General features: G+C 38.2%; 1 protein-coding gene across 1 annotated transcript in view; it reads right to left on the bottom strand.

Moving 5' to 3' along the window:
- Positions 1 to 933: 933 nt before the first annotated feature.
- sorcs3b (sortilin related VPS10 domain containing receptor 3b) overlaps positions 934 to 19,339 on the bottom strand; it is a gene marked incomplete at both ends in the record, with an annotated part of 36,154 nt that continues 17,748 nt past the window's right edge. The window contains 23 exons of the mRNA XM_079168274.1: positions 934 to 998; positions 5,120 to 5,280; positions 5,415 to 5,520; positions 6,394 to 6,493; positions 7,007 to 7,141; positions 7,424 to 7,536; positions 7,849 to 7,972; positions 8,330 to 8,463; positions 8,756 to 8,942; positions 9,907 to 10,078; positions 10,606 to 10,719; positions 11,242 to 11,375; positions 11,565 to 11,682; positions 11,906 to 12,013; positions 12,832 to 12,923; positions 13,033 to 13,109; positions 13,459 to 13,561; positions 14,429 to 14,575; positions 15,535 to 15,714; positions 15,905 to 15,994; positions 17,625 to 17,743; positions 18,353 to 18,417; positions 19,233 to 19,306. Of these exons, the coding sequence (XP_079024400.1) occupies positions 934 to 998; positions 5,120 to 5,280; positions 5,415 to 5,520; positions 6,394 to 6,493; positions 7,007 to 7,141; positions 7,424 to 7,536; positions 7,849 to 7,972; positions 8,330 to 8,463; positions 8,756 to 8,942; positions 9,907 to 10,078; positions 10,606 to 10,719; positions 11,242 to 11,375; positions 11,565 to 11,682; positions 11,906 to 12,013; positions 12,832 to 12,923; positions 13,033 to 13,109; positions 13,459 to 13,561; positions 14,429 to 14,575; positions 15,535 to 15,714; positions 15,905 to 15,994; positions 17,625 to 17,743; positions 18,353 to 18,417; positions 19,233 to 19,306 (2,718 nt within the window). The remainder of the gene's footprint in view (positions 999 to 5,119; positions 5,281 to 5,414; positions 5,521 to 6,393; positions 6,494 to 7,006; positions 7,142 to 7,423; positions 7,537 to 7,848; positions 7,973 to 8,329; positions 8,464 to 8,755; positions 8,943 to 9,906; positions 10,079 to 10,605; positions 10,720 to 11,241; positions 11,376 to 11,564; positions 11,683 to 11,905; positions 12,014 to 12,831; positions 12,924 to 13,032; positions 13,110 to 13,458; positions 13,562 to 14,428; positions 14,576 to 15,534; positions 15,715 to 15,904; positions 15,995 to 17,624; positions 17,744 to 18,352; positions 18,418 to 19,232; positions 19,307 to 19,339) is intronic.

Raw genomic sequence — 19,339 nt, 5'->3', positions numbered from 1 at the left:
GGGCGGTAAATGTTTATCCAGAGCGTAAAGTTAATGTGGTTTATTAAACATGAAATGATGACTAAAGTTATCTATCAATTACATTTCTGTGGTATGGAGGCAGGGCAAGATGACTTCTGTCTTAAACTGACACCTCTTTTGTTGTTTGGGTTATATTATCTTTTCTGGATATAAGGAAAAGAGACACAATTAAAAAACTAAATAAGAAGGTTACACTTGAGAAATTTTATAGCCTTCTCGTTCAATTTGTCTGTTAGAGGGAAACATTATCAACAAGTACTGTGATATTTCATTTTTATTACGTTACATTTGTTCATCATTTTAAGCCCTGTATCATGATAGTCCTTAACGGCCTAAATTATCTCATAGTGAGTCACGTTCATTCTCTGTCATTCAATGCAGAGTTGAAAGTAACTTTAAAAAAAAATCTATACATATACAGTGAAGCCTCTTGTACTGAACTGTTAAGTTAATGGAACTTTTCTCATTTCACTGTTTCTTATAGATTCTGAGGTATATTATTTTAAGAACTCTGTTTTTCCAATGATATTTTCCTCCCAAATGATGAAATGTCACAGGCGGTGTGACGCATTCATCAAAAGTGTGGCAGCTGAATATTCATAAAATAGATGGCGTTAATGTAGAGCCAGGAATCTTGAGGCTAATTGGACATTTTTTTGCTGGCTAACGTTAGAAGCCATTTTCAGCAATTCACCGCCCTCAAACTAGAGGCCCTAGAGTCTGGCTCGGTGGATCGATCTTCATCAAGTATTGTAAAGATACTTACTCTACCCATGTGGGTCAAAAACATGACTTTGAACGATAGCAGCTATCACAGTGAAATGTGTATATAAAAAGAAAACAATACCAACAAAGCAAACAATTTTAGCACAATTGTAACACAACCATCGGTACTTACTCAGTAACAGAGTCTTAGACGTTTGTACAGTTTGGAAATTCCCTTGTAACAATTCTCTCCATATTTCTTCCAATTCCTCCTGAAAACATGCAAACAAAAAATAAAAACAGACTAAATAAAGGGACAATCAACTGCTTAGACATTACATGCACATCACACGTTGCTTGTTTTGAGGATATGATAATGAAAGAGACTCTTTGCAAACACAACTTCTTTTATATTTCTGCTTTGCCTACATGACATTGGTTTTGGGGTCAAGGAATAACTGCAACATTAAATCTTGCGTTCTATCGTATCTTTCTACTTGGAGATCAAATGTTTTTTTATACGCTTTTACACTTAATTATGAATTCATCAGCCATGCATATTGGTTGAAAAGCCCCCTGTTGTCTCAAAGGAACATGGCTTCTCCGAGCAGGGCTGAGCTGGTGATGGAGGGCTGATAAGATAGGATCGCCGTGACAAGTGGGGTCGTTCAGATTGTGCAGACACTGGCTTATTTAAAGGTGGTGCTTTCATCTCTCAACTGTGTCAGTAATTTCCATTTGGTGATTTGTATGAAGCTGCTTGAAGCCAATTTCATGTTCACCTGTATAACTAATAACCTGGCAGTAAATGGATGAAGGAAAAGATCCGGCAGTTAGTTCAGATTTGCCAATGTAAATATGAGCGTATTTTAAGACTAAAATGTATGTAGTCTGTAGTAACATTTGTAAGGTAAAGGATAAGAAGAGTTTAGAGGTTTAAAATTAAGATCTGAAAGATTGAAACTTACTGTATCACACAGACAGCTAAGGAAAAAGACTTGCTCCTAAATTTAAGAGAGTTAGAGTGGTCCACATTTTGAATACAAATTACTAAATTTTTGGCCACATTAACATATTTACCTTTTAAGTTGATGCGGCAAACTAGAAAACAGCTGCTCATTTACCAGCAGTTACGGAGCAACATTATTCATTTAGAGTTGTGCTTCTACCTTCTACGAATGCAAGTCCAACATTCAGTCTCTTTAAACTCTGTTTTTGATCTCTCTGTACCAACTCCTGAACAAATATGTGTCTCTTTAGCTGCTAAATGCTTCCCTGTGTTCACCAGCTAGTCTCTAACCTTTTTCTTTACCAAAACAACACTATGTGAGTAGTAAGATGCAGGAAACAAAATCGAAACAATGCACAGAAACTATAGCTCTGGAAAAGCAGAAGGGAGCTGAAGATTCAGGTGATAATTCTCTGTAGGTTCATCACTATGAGCGACCTCTTCCACATTATCATTTCATTCCTACATTGTTGGTCTAAAAATATAATTCATAGTGCATCAAGGATTTCACACAATTAAAAATGTAAATTACCAATGTTTTTATCACTGAATAAGGATTTTTTTTAAAGGAAGAAACAGTGAAAGACATTTAGGCATTAGTGCTTGTCTCTGATTGGCTATTAATACATACAATTAATGATGCGGTTACTTGAGAGTACCTCTAAGTAGGAATACGTTTCTTGTTAAATGTGTTTTATTCTTCACACTCAACTAAGAGCTTTTTTACTCCCAAGGTAGCTCTTCAATGTAAAAATGTAACTTTAAGTGAAATACTTGCATCACACTATTCAAAAAAAAAAAAAGAAAAGTTAACTTATCCCTTAGTGCATGAGCTTTCCAGCATCGTCTAGCAAGAGTGATGTCTACCAAAGAACTGTGGTTATGGAAATATCACTTTTTAAATAGAATTAATTTGTATTTCTCACATTGTGAAATACAACTACATCACTAAGGAAACCTGTTCTGAAAACCTCCTGCCTTGTCCTGAATTTATTTTACAGCCTGAGGCCATGTGAGCTGTCATGTTAATCATTCAGAACCAATTTCTAATCACATAAATCATTACATCATTACATTTAAACGTTCATTTTAATATGCAACGTCTTGTTTTAAATGCTCAAATCTTAATTTCTACCTTTATAAATTTAGATTTTATTTCATAGCTCTTGCTGCACTGTCAAACCTATGGCCAGCAGAATCTGCTTTTTCTATGTGCTTGTAAAGCCATTTGGACTAAAATGAGAACACGTAAAATTACTGAACCCAGACATTAATTAAATTAAAACTGGTTAGTGTTTTTCCACTGGTAGGGGGCTTTTTTTCATTGGCTGGAGCAAGGCCTACTGAACGGCAATGGAGACATATGTACTTTATAAAATATATTTCAGAGGGATATGAAGTTTATACTAGGCATATTTCAAGTACAATTAAATAAACATATTGAATTATTCACAATGTAATAGTGAATAATGAAGCCAATGTTCACAAAGGCTGAATGATTACTGGACAGAGGCCTGAACTAACAGATGATTGATCATAATATGCTCTCGTATAATGGATACAACAGACTTGTATCCCCAGCCCAAATCAGACTGCATGAAAATCAAACCAAATTTCAGAGCATTAATTAAACAGCGGGTTGTAAATTCATTTGATCTGGCGAGCCACAGATCAAAAGGTCCCATGCTGATCTGCCCTTTTGTAAATAAACACTTTCGAAAGCCACCGAAAAGGACTTGATTTGTTTCAGATCCGCAAAGACTTGTAAAAGTACAAACAGCTGAGAAATGAAGAATAGCCAAAGTGCTGAGCGACCAGAAAAACAGCCTGCAGCCCACATGTCTTTGTCAGGAGTACTGCAATGCTACTTTTGTCAAATAATCCAGTGTCTGGAGGGACTGAGCAGTTGTCATCTAAAAGACATCACTGTGGATGTCAGCCATAGCAATCAAAAACGTAACTTGTCATCGATATCTGGTTACTGTGCTGCAATTGCTTGTGGTGTTCAATTTCCACATATATGACACATTGCATTGATACAGAGGTTCCAGTACCGTAGATGTGTGCTGCACTTTAATTTACAGTTGTTTAGATAAAACTGAAACAGATGCTCAGTGATGCGTTTAGTGTTAATCAGTATCAGTCTTCTACAGTTACAGCCATCCTTTAAATCCTGTATCAGTGTCAGTGAGCATTTAGTATACCAATACAATTTCATTAAAATGTCATAATATAGTATATGTAATAAAAACTCATAGTATAGTGTGTCATAAAAATGTAATTACAAATGAGAAAGTGTAGTATGTCAAAAGAAGTTATGATATAGCATGTCGGAAAAGTCATAAAAAGTCATCGTATAGCATGTTGAGGACCCTCGCATCAAAAATCTAAATAATTTTTATTCACTACAAATGTTTTAGTTGTCATGGTCTTGGCCTTTCCTATAGTGAACATGTTATAAAAATGTCATAATGTCATTATGTCAAAATAAAACGGGTGTGGTATGTCCGAAAAATGTGTTTAAAATGAATGTATAGTAGCCTATGTTATAACAAATGATATCAAAGTTAGTCAAATAAATGTCATGAAATGTATGCTATAGAAAACTGTCACATTCCAAATGACACTTTAAAAATTGTCACTGTGTAGTATGTAATGAATATATCATGTTATCATGACATGATGTCGTAAAAATGCAATAAAAATGTCACAAGAAATGTTTTGTGATACTAGTCGTTAAGTCAGAGTGTTGTCTGTCATAAAAATGTCAAGAAAAGTTATATGTCGTCATATTGTCTGCCATGAAGTGTCATAAAAATCTCAAAGTTTATTACACCATTAACATTTTTTAAAATGTATACAGATTTGAAGATTCTGTATTTAATTTAGTCTTAGCAATCAAGGGCCATCACACCTGTCAAATACTGTAGTTTTCTAAATCCTAAAAATACATTCACTTATGTATTTATGAAAAATAAGTGAAGTACAATTGTCATGTAATTATACTTTACTAGAGTATTTCAATTATATACCACTGTAATCCACTACATGTATTTGGTACATGCAGTTGGTAGTTAGTTTGTATGGGTACAGCATTGAAATCCTGTTCACATGTTACTGCATCTATAATAATGATCAAATATATATAATATTGTAACAACAGTCCATTTTGGCTCCATAGTGACAACTTGTACATGTACTTCCACTACAAGGTTTTGAATGCAGGAGTTTAACATTTAACAGAGATTGTAAATTGTGGTATTGCTAATTTTACTAAAATAAAAGACGTTAATCTTCTTCCATCACTACTTAAAATACAGTATATTTTGTACAACACCCACTCATTGCTAATAGTGGCAAGTATTAAATGTGTAGCTAACTTACCTCTGCTCTTGGCCTCCAGCTCCTTTTCCATGAGTTCTTTCGGAGAGGGAAACTCACTGAGCTTGACCTTTGACATGTTGTCATTCTGACCGACTGTACTGATCACCTCCGGTTCCTTCTCATGACTATCCACAGCTTGAACATGGATCCAAGGGATTTTCCTAATGACAAAGAATTAGCAGAGCTGCTGTGTAAGGTCTTCACGAACAACAAAGATAAATCGTTTGCGATTTAAAAGAGAATTCGACACAATTCAATACAAATTCAATTTACTTCCTTATCCAACTGAACACACCTTTTGAACTTGTAGATGAAGAATGCTGCTAAACCAACAAAGACCACGGTGAGCAGCATCAGCATCGCTGACCCACTGTGGATGGAGTTTGAATCCACAAGTGGTGCTGAAAGTCAAATGCGTCAAATGAGCGTCACATTTGGAAAAAGACAAATGCTTTCATTTTCCTCTTAACCATGTCTTATTTTAAGGAGATCCCCTTCATCACCTCATGTCATGTAACAAGTGCAGGTACAGTTTGAAGAGCTGCTCTATGCATGTTATCCCCTCAGGGTATTAAAAGGAATCTTTAGGAGGTCTCTCCCTGGGGTCCGTCATGCAGGTAGCTTATGCATAGTCATGGCTTTTTAAATGCTGAGATGCAATATTCAAAGTATTCCCCCTCCCACCTTTCTCTCCTTGAGAGAGAAGCCTATGAAGTTTGACCTTTCTGGATCATTTTAAAGGCAACCCAGACCTTTGTATGCAGACACAAATGAAGACAGATCCGTTGGTGGATGAAAAGGGTAAAGACGAGCAGGGTTGATCGACACGTTTTTGCGATATGCTAATGATCAAGTGACCCTGCCGATTCCCTCATTGCATACCAAATGCCCTCTTTGTCAATCGTGTGATTGATTGGCTGCTTTCAAAAGAGAACGACTGTCTCACAGCCTCAAGTGCAAAACTGATGTACTGTGAAATATATTTAAATCCTGTGGTATACAGTATCATATGAATCTTACTCAGCGTTTATGGTTGTCTGTCTTTGTCTTATTTCTTTTTTAGTGTTTGGGGAATACTCAATCTCAAATCATAAAAAAAGACACATGGTTTAATTTTTAACTGTAAACAGCACAGATACACTTTAGTATTTAGTATTTAGTACTGTACTAAATTGGCATAAATTAAGACTTTTTGATGTACCTGCAAAAGGTTTTTAGATGCAACAGTTGGTCCAAGTATGCAGGAACAATGGGCAGGTTAAAAACAAACTTACCCAAAGTTTGCTGAGTCATGTACACAATAATGTGAATATCCGCTTTCAGCTCAAACTGGATCAGGCCTTGGTTCAGGGCAGTGACAAAAATATCTGATATCTGTTTTAGGTATAAGGTAAGACACAAAAACAGAGAATGATATATTATGCTACAATAAATAAAAAGAAAATCTCTGTAACGTAAAACATCTTTATGCACTCATCATATTATGAACTGGGAAATTATAACTAGCACTTTCAACAAATATGATTCTTGCAAGAGTAATATAAGAACAATGAGATCACTCTGATGTTTGCATGTTGAGTATGGAGGTTTAGCCAGGAGGCAATTAGCTTAGCATAGCATAATGACTGTGATCAGGGGGAAAAGGCTAGCCTGGCTCGCTCCATAGTTCAAAAAATTCAGCTACAAACACCCCGAAATTTGACTAATTCACATGTTACAGCATTTAATGCCCCCTAAAACAACATGTCCTTTTTACATTTCTATTGTGTACACAATAAATAAGCCAGGTATAATTTGTTGATTTGCCAAAAGCGTTCAGATCGTTTTTTCATACTGTGAAGTTCACATGATAAGAAATGTAATATTTCTATAAATCATGGTTCTTACCGTCTCTAGAGCCTCCTCACTCCCTATCTTGTGCTCACTTGATGTCTGCTCATCAGGCAGGATAAAGAGCTCTGCTGTAGATGGAAGTCCAGGATACAAAGACACCAGAAGCTGATCTTCAGGGACCCCAGATACCTGCAACGACAAGACAACAGGGAGGTATTAAGTGACTGTTCCTTCTAAACTTTGGACAATAAAGTCAAAATAGCCAAACATCCACATCAGCTTGAATTCAAATTCACACAAAATAACAGTGTTTGGTTACCGTCGTCAAAGGGAAAATTACACTCATGGATCATAACAAATTGTGACTGCCTTATCAATACTGCATACAGATATAAAATAGTAATGGCCGTGAAAGCCGCTGGTGGCCGATGGCTGCTGGAAAGACCTCAGAGCAATATGTTCTCTATGTACCTGTGACAGAGCTGTCCGCACCACGCGGCCTATGTCCTCCCTCCACTCTGGGATGTCAGGATTGTGCTCATCAAGAGCTAGCGAGAATGACAACAGCAGCGACCTGAAGAATTCTGGAAAAAAAGGCAAATTGATGTCTGTTAGAATATGAATGTTAATTCTGGTTTCGTTTTTGATTAATCTGATGTGCAGTTTTGTCTTTTCTCATTTGGCAACATACGCCTTGAAGTTAATTGCTCCTCAAGATTTCGTGTTCGCCCTCCGTGACATTTTATTCATTAGATAAGTCCATGTTGACAACAACGTGGCGTTGCTTGCAGCGTGGACCGAGAGGCATCATACTTTCCCCGAGAAAGCATATTGCATATTCATGTAACGTGCATCACACCAATTAAAGTGCTTTGAAGACTGTCTCCCCCACTCACCTTTAACATTTATAACTTTTGAATCCTGCATTATGGTGCTCCCAGAAGCAACCTGGACTGTGACCTTGTTTTTTCCTTCCCTCTGAAATGTGTATGAAATGCTTCCCTCCAAGGTTATAATGGGCTGAAATTTAAAAGGAAAAACACAGGGAATTTCACAGAAAAGCCTGCATCCTCTCAGCTGAATATAGAATACTACGTACATGCAGCCCTTGACATACTGTATAATGAGGTAGTGCTGCAGTGAACACAATCAACGTGATTAATAAATACAACCAGCCTTCCTAACTGGATTCTCCAGAAAGACATGGTGAAGTCACGTGCAGTCACATTTAACATGATTTGTGTGACGGCTTTTAAGATTTACACTTTGTTAACAACACCACAAGGACATCAAGAGAAGATGGAAGAGACTGCAGTAAACAGAACAAAAAAAGTGTCCCTGGAACAATAGTTGGGAGTGGGAGTAGAGGCTTCTCACCTCGGAGCTGTTGTCAAACCACCAGAAGAAGGTCAATGTTCTGGTGTGACTCGGCCATACCACCGCAGTCAGATTAACCTCCTTCCCCCTGATGGCTACAATAGGAGTGGAGAGATATACACGCTCCACTGGACCTGCAGCAGCAACAAATACACCGCCACATACATACATACGTGCATTACACACGTGTGCAAATGCAGGCAGACGCAGTAAAACACGCAGTAAAACACACATAAATGCATCAAACATGGAGCGTTTTTAGCTGTGTGTATTTCCATTTTACAAGGCTAAAACGCATTAAAAGTATTACAGCCATGACTAAAACGAAATTCAGCAGAGTGGGAACGTGACTATCCGTGAAAGGTAAGAGATTCATGCTATATGCACTGCCGCAGGAATGAGTAATGATATCTCTTATTCACATACTGGTGATGTGTAAAAACAGTGTGCTGCTGTCAGATCCCTGGTTGTTTTCAGCAGAAGCCGTCACTCTGTAAATCCCAGTCGTTCTGTAGACATGGTTGATGCCGTCATCGGTCCTGCTCAGGTTAGAGTATGTGATCTTAATGCCGTCCCCGAAGTCTAGCTGGATGCTGGTCCTCAACGAGTCTCCCTGTGGACAGGTGGTAACACATGGCATCTGTCACTACAGCTTAGGTCAGGATACTTCAACAAAATCACATACAAGAGAAATAAGCACAGTCCGCTTCTAAAGTGCTTGGGCTGAGATGTCCTACAAGCTGCGTCACAAACACTTTGCAGGTGGATATGAATGTAGGGAGACAGAAATTCAACTGAGAAAAGAAGAGGAAAAGTAAAAAGAGTGCAACAGAGGTCACGAAAGTGTCCCGAGGATTGGTTTATCATCTGGTGCTATCTTGCTAGCTGATAAAATAATCCAAAACAAATAGACATAGCTCCATTAATACACTTTTTTCACCTTATTGCAGAACAGCTCAACTAAAAAGTACTTACTCACTATCCCCTTGTGGCACGTAGCTATGCAGATAGCTTTGGTTTTATTTCACCCTACTTTGAGATATCTGTTTTTCTGCCAGACTAATATGAAAGGTCAATAGGGTTTCTTTTCAAAACATAAAAAAATAATACATTTACAAGCCTCAACCATTGTAGTTTTGAGTAAATATCTCAAAACAATATATTGATTGTCATGTTATTTCAGTCACACTTCAATGCCCCCTAATAACTACTTTTCCTCTGACCTTTGATTTAGCGCCATCATCATGTCAAAATCTTAATTTGTCTAATACTGAACAATATTTTCATAACCGCAGTAATCAGCCTCAGCTGTATGCTGTGTTTAGTGTTAAATAGCACGTGTAAGCATGCTAACACACTATACTAGGATGGTGATTGTGGTAAACGTCACAGCTGCAAAATATCAGCATATTACGATTGTTATTGAGAGCATATTAGCATGTTGACGTTAGCATTTAGCTCACAGAGCATGCTGTCATGCTAGTCTTATTGAAATCTAGTTGAACGGACCCTTTAAAATAATTACCGGAACTACAGCTACCGATAACACTACAGTGATTTCAGGCGATACAACTCACATCATCGAGGTAGACCATGAAAGTAACGTTGCTTCCAACAGTGGCACTGAGTTCTCCTTGACTGGTGGACAGCCTTAGACCTCGGGGGGGTCTGGGATGACACGCTTGCCTCTTGGGCGAGTACACGTTCCTCCCTCCCTCCTTACAGTTATTGGACAAAACCTTTCGATATCTTTGAAACATAAAGCAAAGAAAAGTGTTTTACAAACCATACTAATTTTCATAGTATATACATTTGTTAAAATCAATGTATTTTGGTGAATGAAGACTTGCGGCAATTGATATCAATCACACTGAAACTTTAGAATGCTACAAACTGTACATTTTTGTATGTGTTTCGGAGCTGTTTCACCAACATCCAGAATATATTTTCATTGTTTCCAGTTCTCAGCAGCTCCTCATTGTCAATTCTGCAATTCATTGTGGGAGGAAAGTGTCCATCGACAGCACACAGATTTACAGTATAATGCATCCTGGACAATTTTGTTACTTTTAAAATGGGAACATGCTGCAAACTCCAAACCGGCTCAGCATCATTATGGAATTAAGTTACTTTTTTCAGCTCTACTCAGAGGCTTTTTTTCTAAACCATTGAGAAAGTGAACCATTATTTTCTGTTTGTGTTCAAGACAACGTGACAAACAAGCTGGAGTGGAACAATATTGTTTTGTGATGGATTAAACACTGGGGGCCACTTACCCTGTGCTGTTAAGAAAGCTTTGGCTGGTGCTGCAGCTTTTAGTTGCACCATTTGGATTAAACCAAAAAGCAGGGGAGCACTTCCCGTCCGCCTGGCGTTCCCACCCATAATCACTGCCAACAAAACATGACACTTCATAAAATGATAAACACTGCACCTCAAATAATCTAGCTCTTACAAGCTTTTGTAGTGGGGCAAATGCTTTGCAGTTGGCACTTCATCGCATATTTTGAGACCATAACTAGAGACACGATTGTCAGACAAGCAGGATCAAACAGAATTTCCGACAGATTGATAAATGATATTTAATATTAATTTAATGATTCATAATTAATTGAATTCTAATAAGTCACTAGACATTATGCAAATTACAGTAGCACAATGAAAAGTTCCTAACTCCCATGTACAAACTCAAAACTATAATTAGATTTAATGATTACAGTCATGTTGTTTTTCAAGTAAATGTGAAATGTAAGATGGATATTAAGGACTATGAAGTTCTGCAAAACTGATACCATCTGTTCTTGATCACCAATGTATGTTTGGTAAACACGTAATGAAAGAAATTAAAGAGGGATAAAAGTCCCAGTTGCCATATAATCCTAGTTGGGAAAGCTAAGAGAAGAAGTCCTTACCATTCAAAGTCATAGGCTGTGCAGAGGCATGGCTCTGAGGTATAGATCCTCGAATAGTCCTGGGCCAGCATGCAACGGTTGCCTGGCCTGCGCTTCATAAAGATCTGCTTCTCGCCCATCACACACAGCTCTCCCTATCAAACAAAGAAAAAGAGGATTTCGTCTTTCACAAGATTGAAAGAAACTCTTGAAAGAAAAGAGAGCTGGAAATAGAACATGTGGTTCATGCATTAAGCGAGTGTGCTGTGTTGTACAGTGACGACGGATAAACATGCATCTCTTTAAGCTGACAATAAATCAATAATGTTTAATATCCCTGTAACCTTGTTGTGCAGGTGCCATGTTTGATAATCTCCATCCATGCATCTCCTGTTAAAGAGGCCTTTGTAGTCGATCTTGATCAGCTGCCATTCTGACCGATGACTGAAGTGTCCAAAGAAACTGGAAGATGATTCACCAAAACACAGATTTGAGATGAAACCATCTTGAGATACAGATATACAGGCTTCTGATATGATGGTGTACTATTATAGTAGCAACTGCAAATCTGATTCATTTAAGCCGACAGACAAGATAAACAGAAGAGCAAATTCCTCAAGCATGATAATATGCGTTTTATTCCTGCTGGACTGTACTTGTCTGTTACGTGTACTTGTCTGCTTACGTGATAATGTGATTGTCAGATTCTGGCTCCATTAAAACTCCGTCCACATACAGAGGGGCCAAGGAGAAACTGTGTCGGTCCCATTTTTTTCCTTCGTCTAGACTGATCCTTCAAGAAAAAGAAAAAAAAACAACAGCTGTCAACGCATGAACATCTGTCTTTCTGTCTATCCATCTATGTTCATCTCTCTGCAGTGGCTTGTAAATATATTGTTTTCTCTATGCATCACAAGTACATAGGTTAAGCGGTGAAAAACAAGGTACAAAGAAATGTGATTTTAAAAGAAAATGTCAGGTGATTTAGCTTTTGCCACAGTTGAAAAATGGAGCGCCTAAGATTCTCTTCAATGTGAAAAATTATCTCGACACCGAGCTGAACAATAGCACAAATGTTCCTCTGCCCAGGGAAATTTTTGAAGGTGACAAAACAATGGAAAAGAGAGATATGACTCAGGTTGTAACATTAGAAATAGATTTGGGGGGGTTTCAAATCACCTTTCCTAGAGCTTAATCACTTTTGACAGGGCTGTAATGTGCAGGGACATCAAAGTAGATAGTGTTACAAAGCCCCCGCAATATGAGGGACTTATGGGGCATTCTCAGTCTCATATTTCTACCCTGCTCCACTCTACATTTACATAAAAGCACTCAAACCATCATATCCAACCAAGAGTACAAAGCTGTAACAGACTCTCTTCTGTTGGAAATGATTCTGACAGTTCTGAGGCTGCAAGTGCAGATATAATAACCATGCAAACTTGGCTCATCAGCATTTCAAAACATTAAATGTAATCATATGCTACATCAAAAAAAAAAGAGAGAAAACTCAAATTATACCCAGATAATTCCCGCTTTAAGTCCAACACCTATGGTTCCTACCGACAGTAATTATGATGTCAGCTATTGCTGAACAGTAGCTACACCTACCATAAGTGTCGAATAGGCGCTGCTGCATGTAAGACTGCCAGCAAAGCCCCTCCATTGTCAAGAAACCAAACGTTGTGCTCTTCATCAAAAATCTGTATTGGTGCACATTGAAAAAAACAAATTTTCTCCACTTATGACAACACATTTTCAATATGAATACATAATCTGTTTAAGATGAATGCGCGCAGTGTGCAGACCCACCTGTCTCCAGCTATTTCCTGCATCAGATGTTATAAACATCCCAAGGTTAGTGGAGGACAGTTCTGTTCCGGTATTCCCTGAGTACAAAGATATGAATAATTTTACTCAGTCTGTATTTACATAGCAAAGACTCCATAACACACCTATATAAAACCATCACCTGATACGATCGTTAAAAGTTGTTTTTTGAATCTGTGCATGCCCTCATTTTCCACTGGAGGACATGTCTATGACTTACTGCAACCTAATCATCTCCTCTAAAATAGGAGATTTAGGAGTTGAAGTTTCAGTATCTGATTTCAATGACAGAAAGAGGGCACTGTGTGATTCATTTTGTTTGTTTTTGTGGTTGCACTGTGCATTTATCTGAGAAAGTAGGGATACCTTTAATCAGTTTAATCTATAAATCAAAAGCTCTTGCTCTACCTGTAGCCACAATGATTCCGGGCACAGACTTTTTGCTGGTGATGGGTCCAGACGTGTAGGGATTCTCCGACATCTCCAGATGAAGATGCAGCGAACAAAATGGCTGTCAACAAAACGGATTCCATTGGAGCACAGGTTGAAACAATATGTATCAGACAGATCTTCACAAAAGCAATTATAATTAGCTTTGCCTCCAAATTATGCTTCCCGTTGAGAGAAAAGTGCTAGGTTCTCAGATACCATTTATAAAACAAAGATACTTTGTTCCTTTCATATTCTCTGCCTGGGAAAAAAAAGGCAGAAAATGTCTCAGAGGACACAGAGGGCATTTGAATTGTTTCATTCTAAAGCAAACAAGGCATGTAATTAAAATTCCCCAAGATGCACTGATAAAACTGGCAAAATTGATTCAAATCATTTTCACTCATCTCTCAGACTAAAGCACACTGAAAAACATCAATACGTTTTTTTCAAACAGCAGGGGTTGGAGAGGGGTCAGAAAGCAGACAGGAGCATAATGGTCTTTTGTATGACAGAGAGAAATGCTGTTACCTGCTATTAACTGAACAATATACATTATTTCAAACCGACTCTAAAGAACATACTGACTGGATGAGATTAATATCCTACCTGCTGAATAACAGCACGGCTATATAATGTAATTCAGTGTAATCTAACATTCATTAGTCCAATGTGACTACAGGTAGTAAATTGAAATCACAGAGGTTAATGGAAAGTCTGAACCCCTGAAACTATACACGATGACTCTGTGCTTTACACTGATAATACGAATATTCCAGCAGAGCATCTCATCTGCCATTTAGGAGGCTCATGCGCAAGCTGGCTCTGAATCAAAGAACTTCCACAGCACAGCTGATGAGGTTGAAACATTTGATGAATGATATGTGTCATAAGATTAATTTCGCATGAATAAGCATACATTTCACCCCTGCCCAAAGCTCAAGCTCACCAGAATGCAGTGAAGGTTATTTCTTGCCACATCAGTGGCAGGAGCTGGCAACAGGGCCCATGTTTGTCCCTTGTTGTATGTGATGAAAGTCTTGACATGACTGTCAAGCAGTTTGTTGGCGAGATACATGCCATTTATCCCCTCAACCTACAAAAGAAAATAGATTAACATCTGAACTACTATTCATGATACTTTAGAGCTAAAAGGATTACTGGGTTGGTTGATGAACAGGAAATGAATGAATATTAAACAATTAATGGTTTGAGCAGTGGTGGAAGAAGTATTCAGACCCTTTACTTACGTAAGCAATACCACAGTGTAAAAATACTATGTTACAAGTAAAAGTCCTGCTTTCATAATATTCAAAAGTACAGAAGTAGTATCAGCTAAATGTACGAGAAGTATCAAAAGAAAAAAAATACTCTTTACACAGAAAGGCACTTGTCACTGTTTTGATTTTAGTTGTAAGCAGTACTTAAATGGTGCAGCTGGTTGTGGTGGGGCTAATTTTAACTACTTTGCTGCGTAGTGCAATTTGTAACAATGCACCATCTTCTAAAGATGGATCAGATGTATTGTAAGTCAAATCTTAATCTGACAAGTAACTAGTAACTTTAACTGTGAAATAAATGAAGTGGACATTTATTACCTCTCAAAAGTAGTGGAGAAGAATAGCAGCATAAAATGGAAATGCTCAAGTAAAGTACATACAAATTGTGCTTAAGATACGGTACTTGAGTAAATGTACTTCCACCACTGTGTTTGAGTTTCTTAAATGTGAGGATTTACTGCTTTTTTTTTTACTGATATTTTTATATCACTGATCGTATAATGTTGATTAGATTAAAATAAATATGCATACGTCCCCTCGTGATCTGCTGATTGAAATCTGATACAGATGTATAGACCAAATGACTAATCAATTAATGGAGAAAGAAATAGCCAGATTAATTGATAATGAAAACAATTGGTAGTTGCTGCCCTACTTTAATTACAATCACAGGTTATTAAAGTAACAAATGTTTTCTCCTACTATGTGAAATAACTTCAAGGGACATTAGTTGTGAAGTGACTGCAGCAGTCCATGAACAAGACTATCTACGCACCTTATAAAAGTCAACCAGTAGGTTACCGCCGGGTCCTCTGCTGGTTCTGAGGTTCTCTAATGAAAGGGTAAAGTAGACCCCGGGGGAGTCTGAGATATACAGGCTGTAAGTGTTGTTCTGATTCCACTCCTGGACCGCAGCAAATACCTGCTTCTCATCCGTACTGATAATATGCATGTCCTGCAGGGAGGTGTTGGTGAGAGAAAGTAAGAGACAGGATGGGAGAGAAAGACAAAAAAAAACAAGAGCTCGTCACAAAATAACAGTTGTACGACTTGTATTCTACAAAAACAAAACAATAATCTTGTTTCTTTATGATAACACATTTTTTTAAATGATCTGATAGTTATTTGGTGTCTTTGTAGCTTACCTTTGGTAGACAATATTTAGGTAATTTCATCCGTTTGAAGGATTCTCTCATGTAGGAGACAAAGTAGCTGGCTCGTCCTGACTTGGTTACCTTTGCAATGAAGTCAAGAAAGCTTTGTCATTCTTTAAATAGACCGCATGTACATTTTTTATGTAGTTTTGCTTCCCCTAACACCTTGTTTTTCTCTATTTTAGCTCAGCAACTCTTTTTTTTGCACTTTGATTGGTGCCATGAGTTTTTCCTTACATGGTACTTAGACTTAGTAGACTGTCCAAAAATGAAAAGAAAAATGTGATGGCAGGTTTTACACAAAACAGTCATATCCCAAATGTGAAATGAAAAAATGAAGCTAAAACGTCTCCTGAATGAGGTGTAGTAATTTGCAACACATGACTGACTTGATAAAACGTTGGCAATTTCACTCAACAGTTTCAAAAGCGGACTAAAATGCACAAGAGAAATGATCATTATCTCAATTAGTCTAAAGCTAAGAGGCACTGAAAACTGTGTTGGCGTTATCTACAGTGTGTCTTGAAGATCTTAATGCACTTTCCCATCCACTAACAGGCAGGGTAACACTACTTGATTGCTTATTTTCTAATCAACTAGAAGGATGGTGTTTGTCCCCCAACACACTACATCAGGGCTCTAATGGAATAATCTATCGAAAATCAATGAGCTGCATTTTCCCAGGCCACATTTTTGAGGATGTTGCACTTGGCTGTTCCTTCTCTCCCAAGAGACTTTGGAGGTGTTGAAGACTGCTTATTTCGTTGTAGCCCAATCGATAACCTCATTACTCTTTGTCAAGTTAAATCCAACTGCCCCGAGCAATGAAAGTCACAAGAAAGTCATCTGTGCCACCACAGAGCCGCGCAGACACTCTCTGTGTCCAGTTATTTTCACCAGACATCTTCCTCATGTCTGCCTCTGCCTTGACGGTCAATCTCATCTCGGCTAAATGCAATTTGGGCATTTTATTGAATCACCAATTCTGAATCACGCTGTGATGTATTTTTTTCATACATTTTCCTTCTTACATCACAGCCATTCCAATCAAGTCTGTGGATTAAGTGTGTTGAAAGTGAAACTGGGTCACTCTAAAGTATTGCTGCTGCAACATCATATCATATCTAAAAGATTAAATCGGTGGATGAATAAATTCAAATATGAACAGTAAACATTTAGGGGTGTTTATTCAAAATGGGAGAGTGCAGAATGATTTAGTACACACTGAGCCCTAGAAAACTATATCATTTGATTTTTGCATCAAGGCTGACCAGCAGAGAGAAAATGACTTAGCTGTGGATAAAAACCAATGACAGCGGAGGGCATTTGAAAATTAAATCCCTAATAATGACCCTGACTGTCGGTGTCTAATTGGAGTCAAAGTCAGAGTGAACGATAATAAGGACACCAACCTGCCTATTCTAGTGATGTCAGTTCGCAAACACATTTTTCAGGCTTGAAGTATGTCTGTGCGTAAACGCAAACACTGAGCGTGCCTTCGCATGGACGAGACAAAACATAATCAAAACCCACATTGGGTAAGTGGGGAACAGGTGTGTTGGGGAAAGCCATTATAGAGGTTTTGACGGAGAAGAATGAACTGGATGCACAAAAGACCAAAATAAAAAATACAAAAACAAGGAAATCTAACTTCACAGAGACAGAATATAGCCTTTCAGTAAAAAGAAAATGTATCTATTACTACGCAAACCTGTGTGAAAACGTATTCATCCTGCACAACCAGTGAGTTGGTGTCTACATGTCCAGGAAAGAGGTACAGTCTATTGCCTTCTGTGCATCGTTGGGCTCTGCACTTCACATACTGGGCGCCTGGAGAGAGGTGAAAGGAAATCAATCAGAAGTAAATTACAAGCTATTACACCAACTAACTGTACTTTGTATGCAGCTGCTATACAGAACGCATGGTCATAAGTTCACAGTTCTGAAACAACTATAAGTTGGGTAACGGTAGAAAGAATTAAGACAAAATTCAACAACTAATACCACAGTAGGCAGTAGGACCTTTTGCAATTCAAAATCAGCTGAGATTCAAGACTAATGCAGTAATTGCGGTGTGTCACACTACAAGAAAATTCTAATAATTCAGAGGCAGATTTTCTCACCACAGGAAGGGCTATGAGTATCTTTTCCAATGCAGGAAACCCCTATAATTGGTTTGACAGAATATACCATGCCGTTTAGAAGGGGGGAGTTGAGGTTTGTCTACGAGACACAGGGGATAGATTAAAGAGAAGAAACATCTATCAACCCACTAAAACTCTCAGTTTTTGTCAGGAGACACCTATTCTGCTTTACTAGACTTCAGGGGCCAATCTGAACAACAGAAAGGGTCTCATCTTCCCCGTGACCTCGCTCTAAATGAGAGGCAAAGGGTCCTGTGGGTGTTGCTACTGTAGCAGACTTGAGTGCAGCACTCACGGCCTTTTGCGATGCGCGTCTCGATGTGGACCACATCTGATTCTCTGTCCAGCCCCATTACCGCCCTTGAAAGAGCGTGAGCAGGAGAAGATAGAGAGGAACAGAAAGAATTGGAGACGGGGAAGGAAAGGGAAAATGAGATAAAAGAGGGGGAAGGCCAGGTTGTGTATCAGCTGTAGATGGACATTGCTATTCTGTAAAAACCCATAGAAAGATGTTTTCATCTCCTGTAAAACAGTGTAGGATCTGCAGCTCCAGCTGCAATTAATCTCACTTCACCAAAGCATCAACACAGGAAACAACAACAGACTATTCCCAGAAATATCCACCATAGCAAATGTATGTTGTTTTGAAATTGTAGGTGACTGCAAAACCATTTTGAAAAATAACTATCTCCCATAATGTGCATAAAGTAATGGTTCTCAAGAGGACAAATAATGCATTGTATCGGGTGCCGCTATACCTGCTGCGCTGTTCTTATTTATCTAACGTCTCGCTGTTCATGCATGTGGAGAGGATGTCCTCCAACGAATGTCCTTTCTTTCATGGCAAAAAAACAGTCTTGGGTTTGACACGTACCATGACAAACAGGGATAAACGGGCTCACATCAATATTCACTGGCTTGTGCTCGAGCAGTCGAGATTACTAAATGACAGCGACAACAAAAACAGCATGTCATGTTTGTGCTATGGAAAAAAAAGGATAATTTTCCTTCAGGTTTACGTGACATGGATATAATAGTTTTATGCTTGACTGCCATGAAGATCTGTTTTTGACAGGAGGTCACTGGATCCTTCTGGCAGCAGAGGGTCATGAACACTATAATTATGCAAATTACAAATCAATCACTATACAAAAATAGGATCCACATAATCATACCAGTAGAATCGGCCTGGCATCACGTTGTCGTGAATTAGCTGCCATTTCCTCCCAAAGTCCATTGAACTGTACAGCTGCAAGATAGAATTAGGCCAATCTTCATCACA

Source organism: Pholis gunnellus (assembly GCF_910591455.1).
Source record: "Pholis gunnellus genome assembly, chromosome: 11".
NCBI lineage: Eukaryota > Metazoa > Chordata > Actinopteri > Perciformes > Pholidae > Pholis > Pholis gunnellus.
The sequence above is the reverse complement of the archived record's forward strand: the minus strand, read 5'-3'. Positions and strand labels throughout refer to the sequence as shown.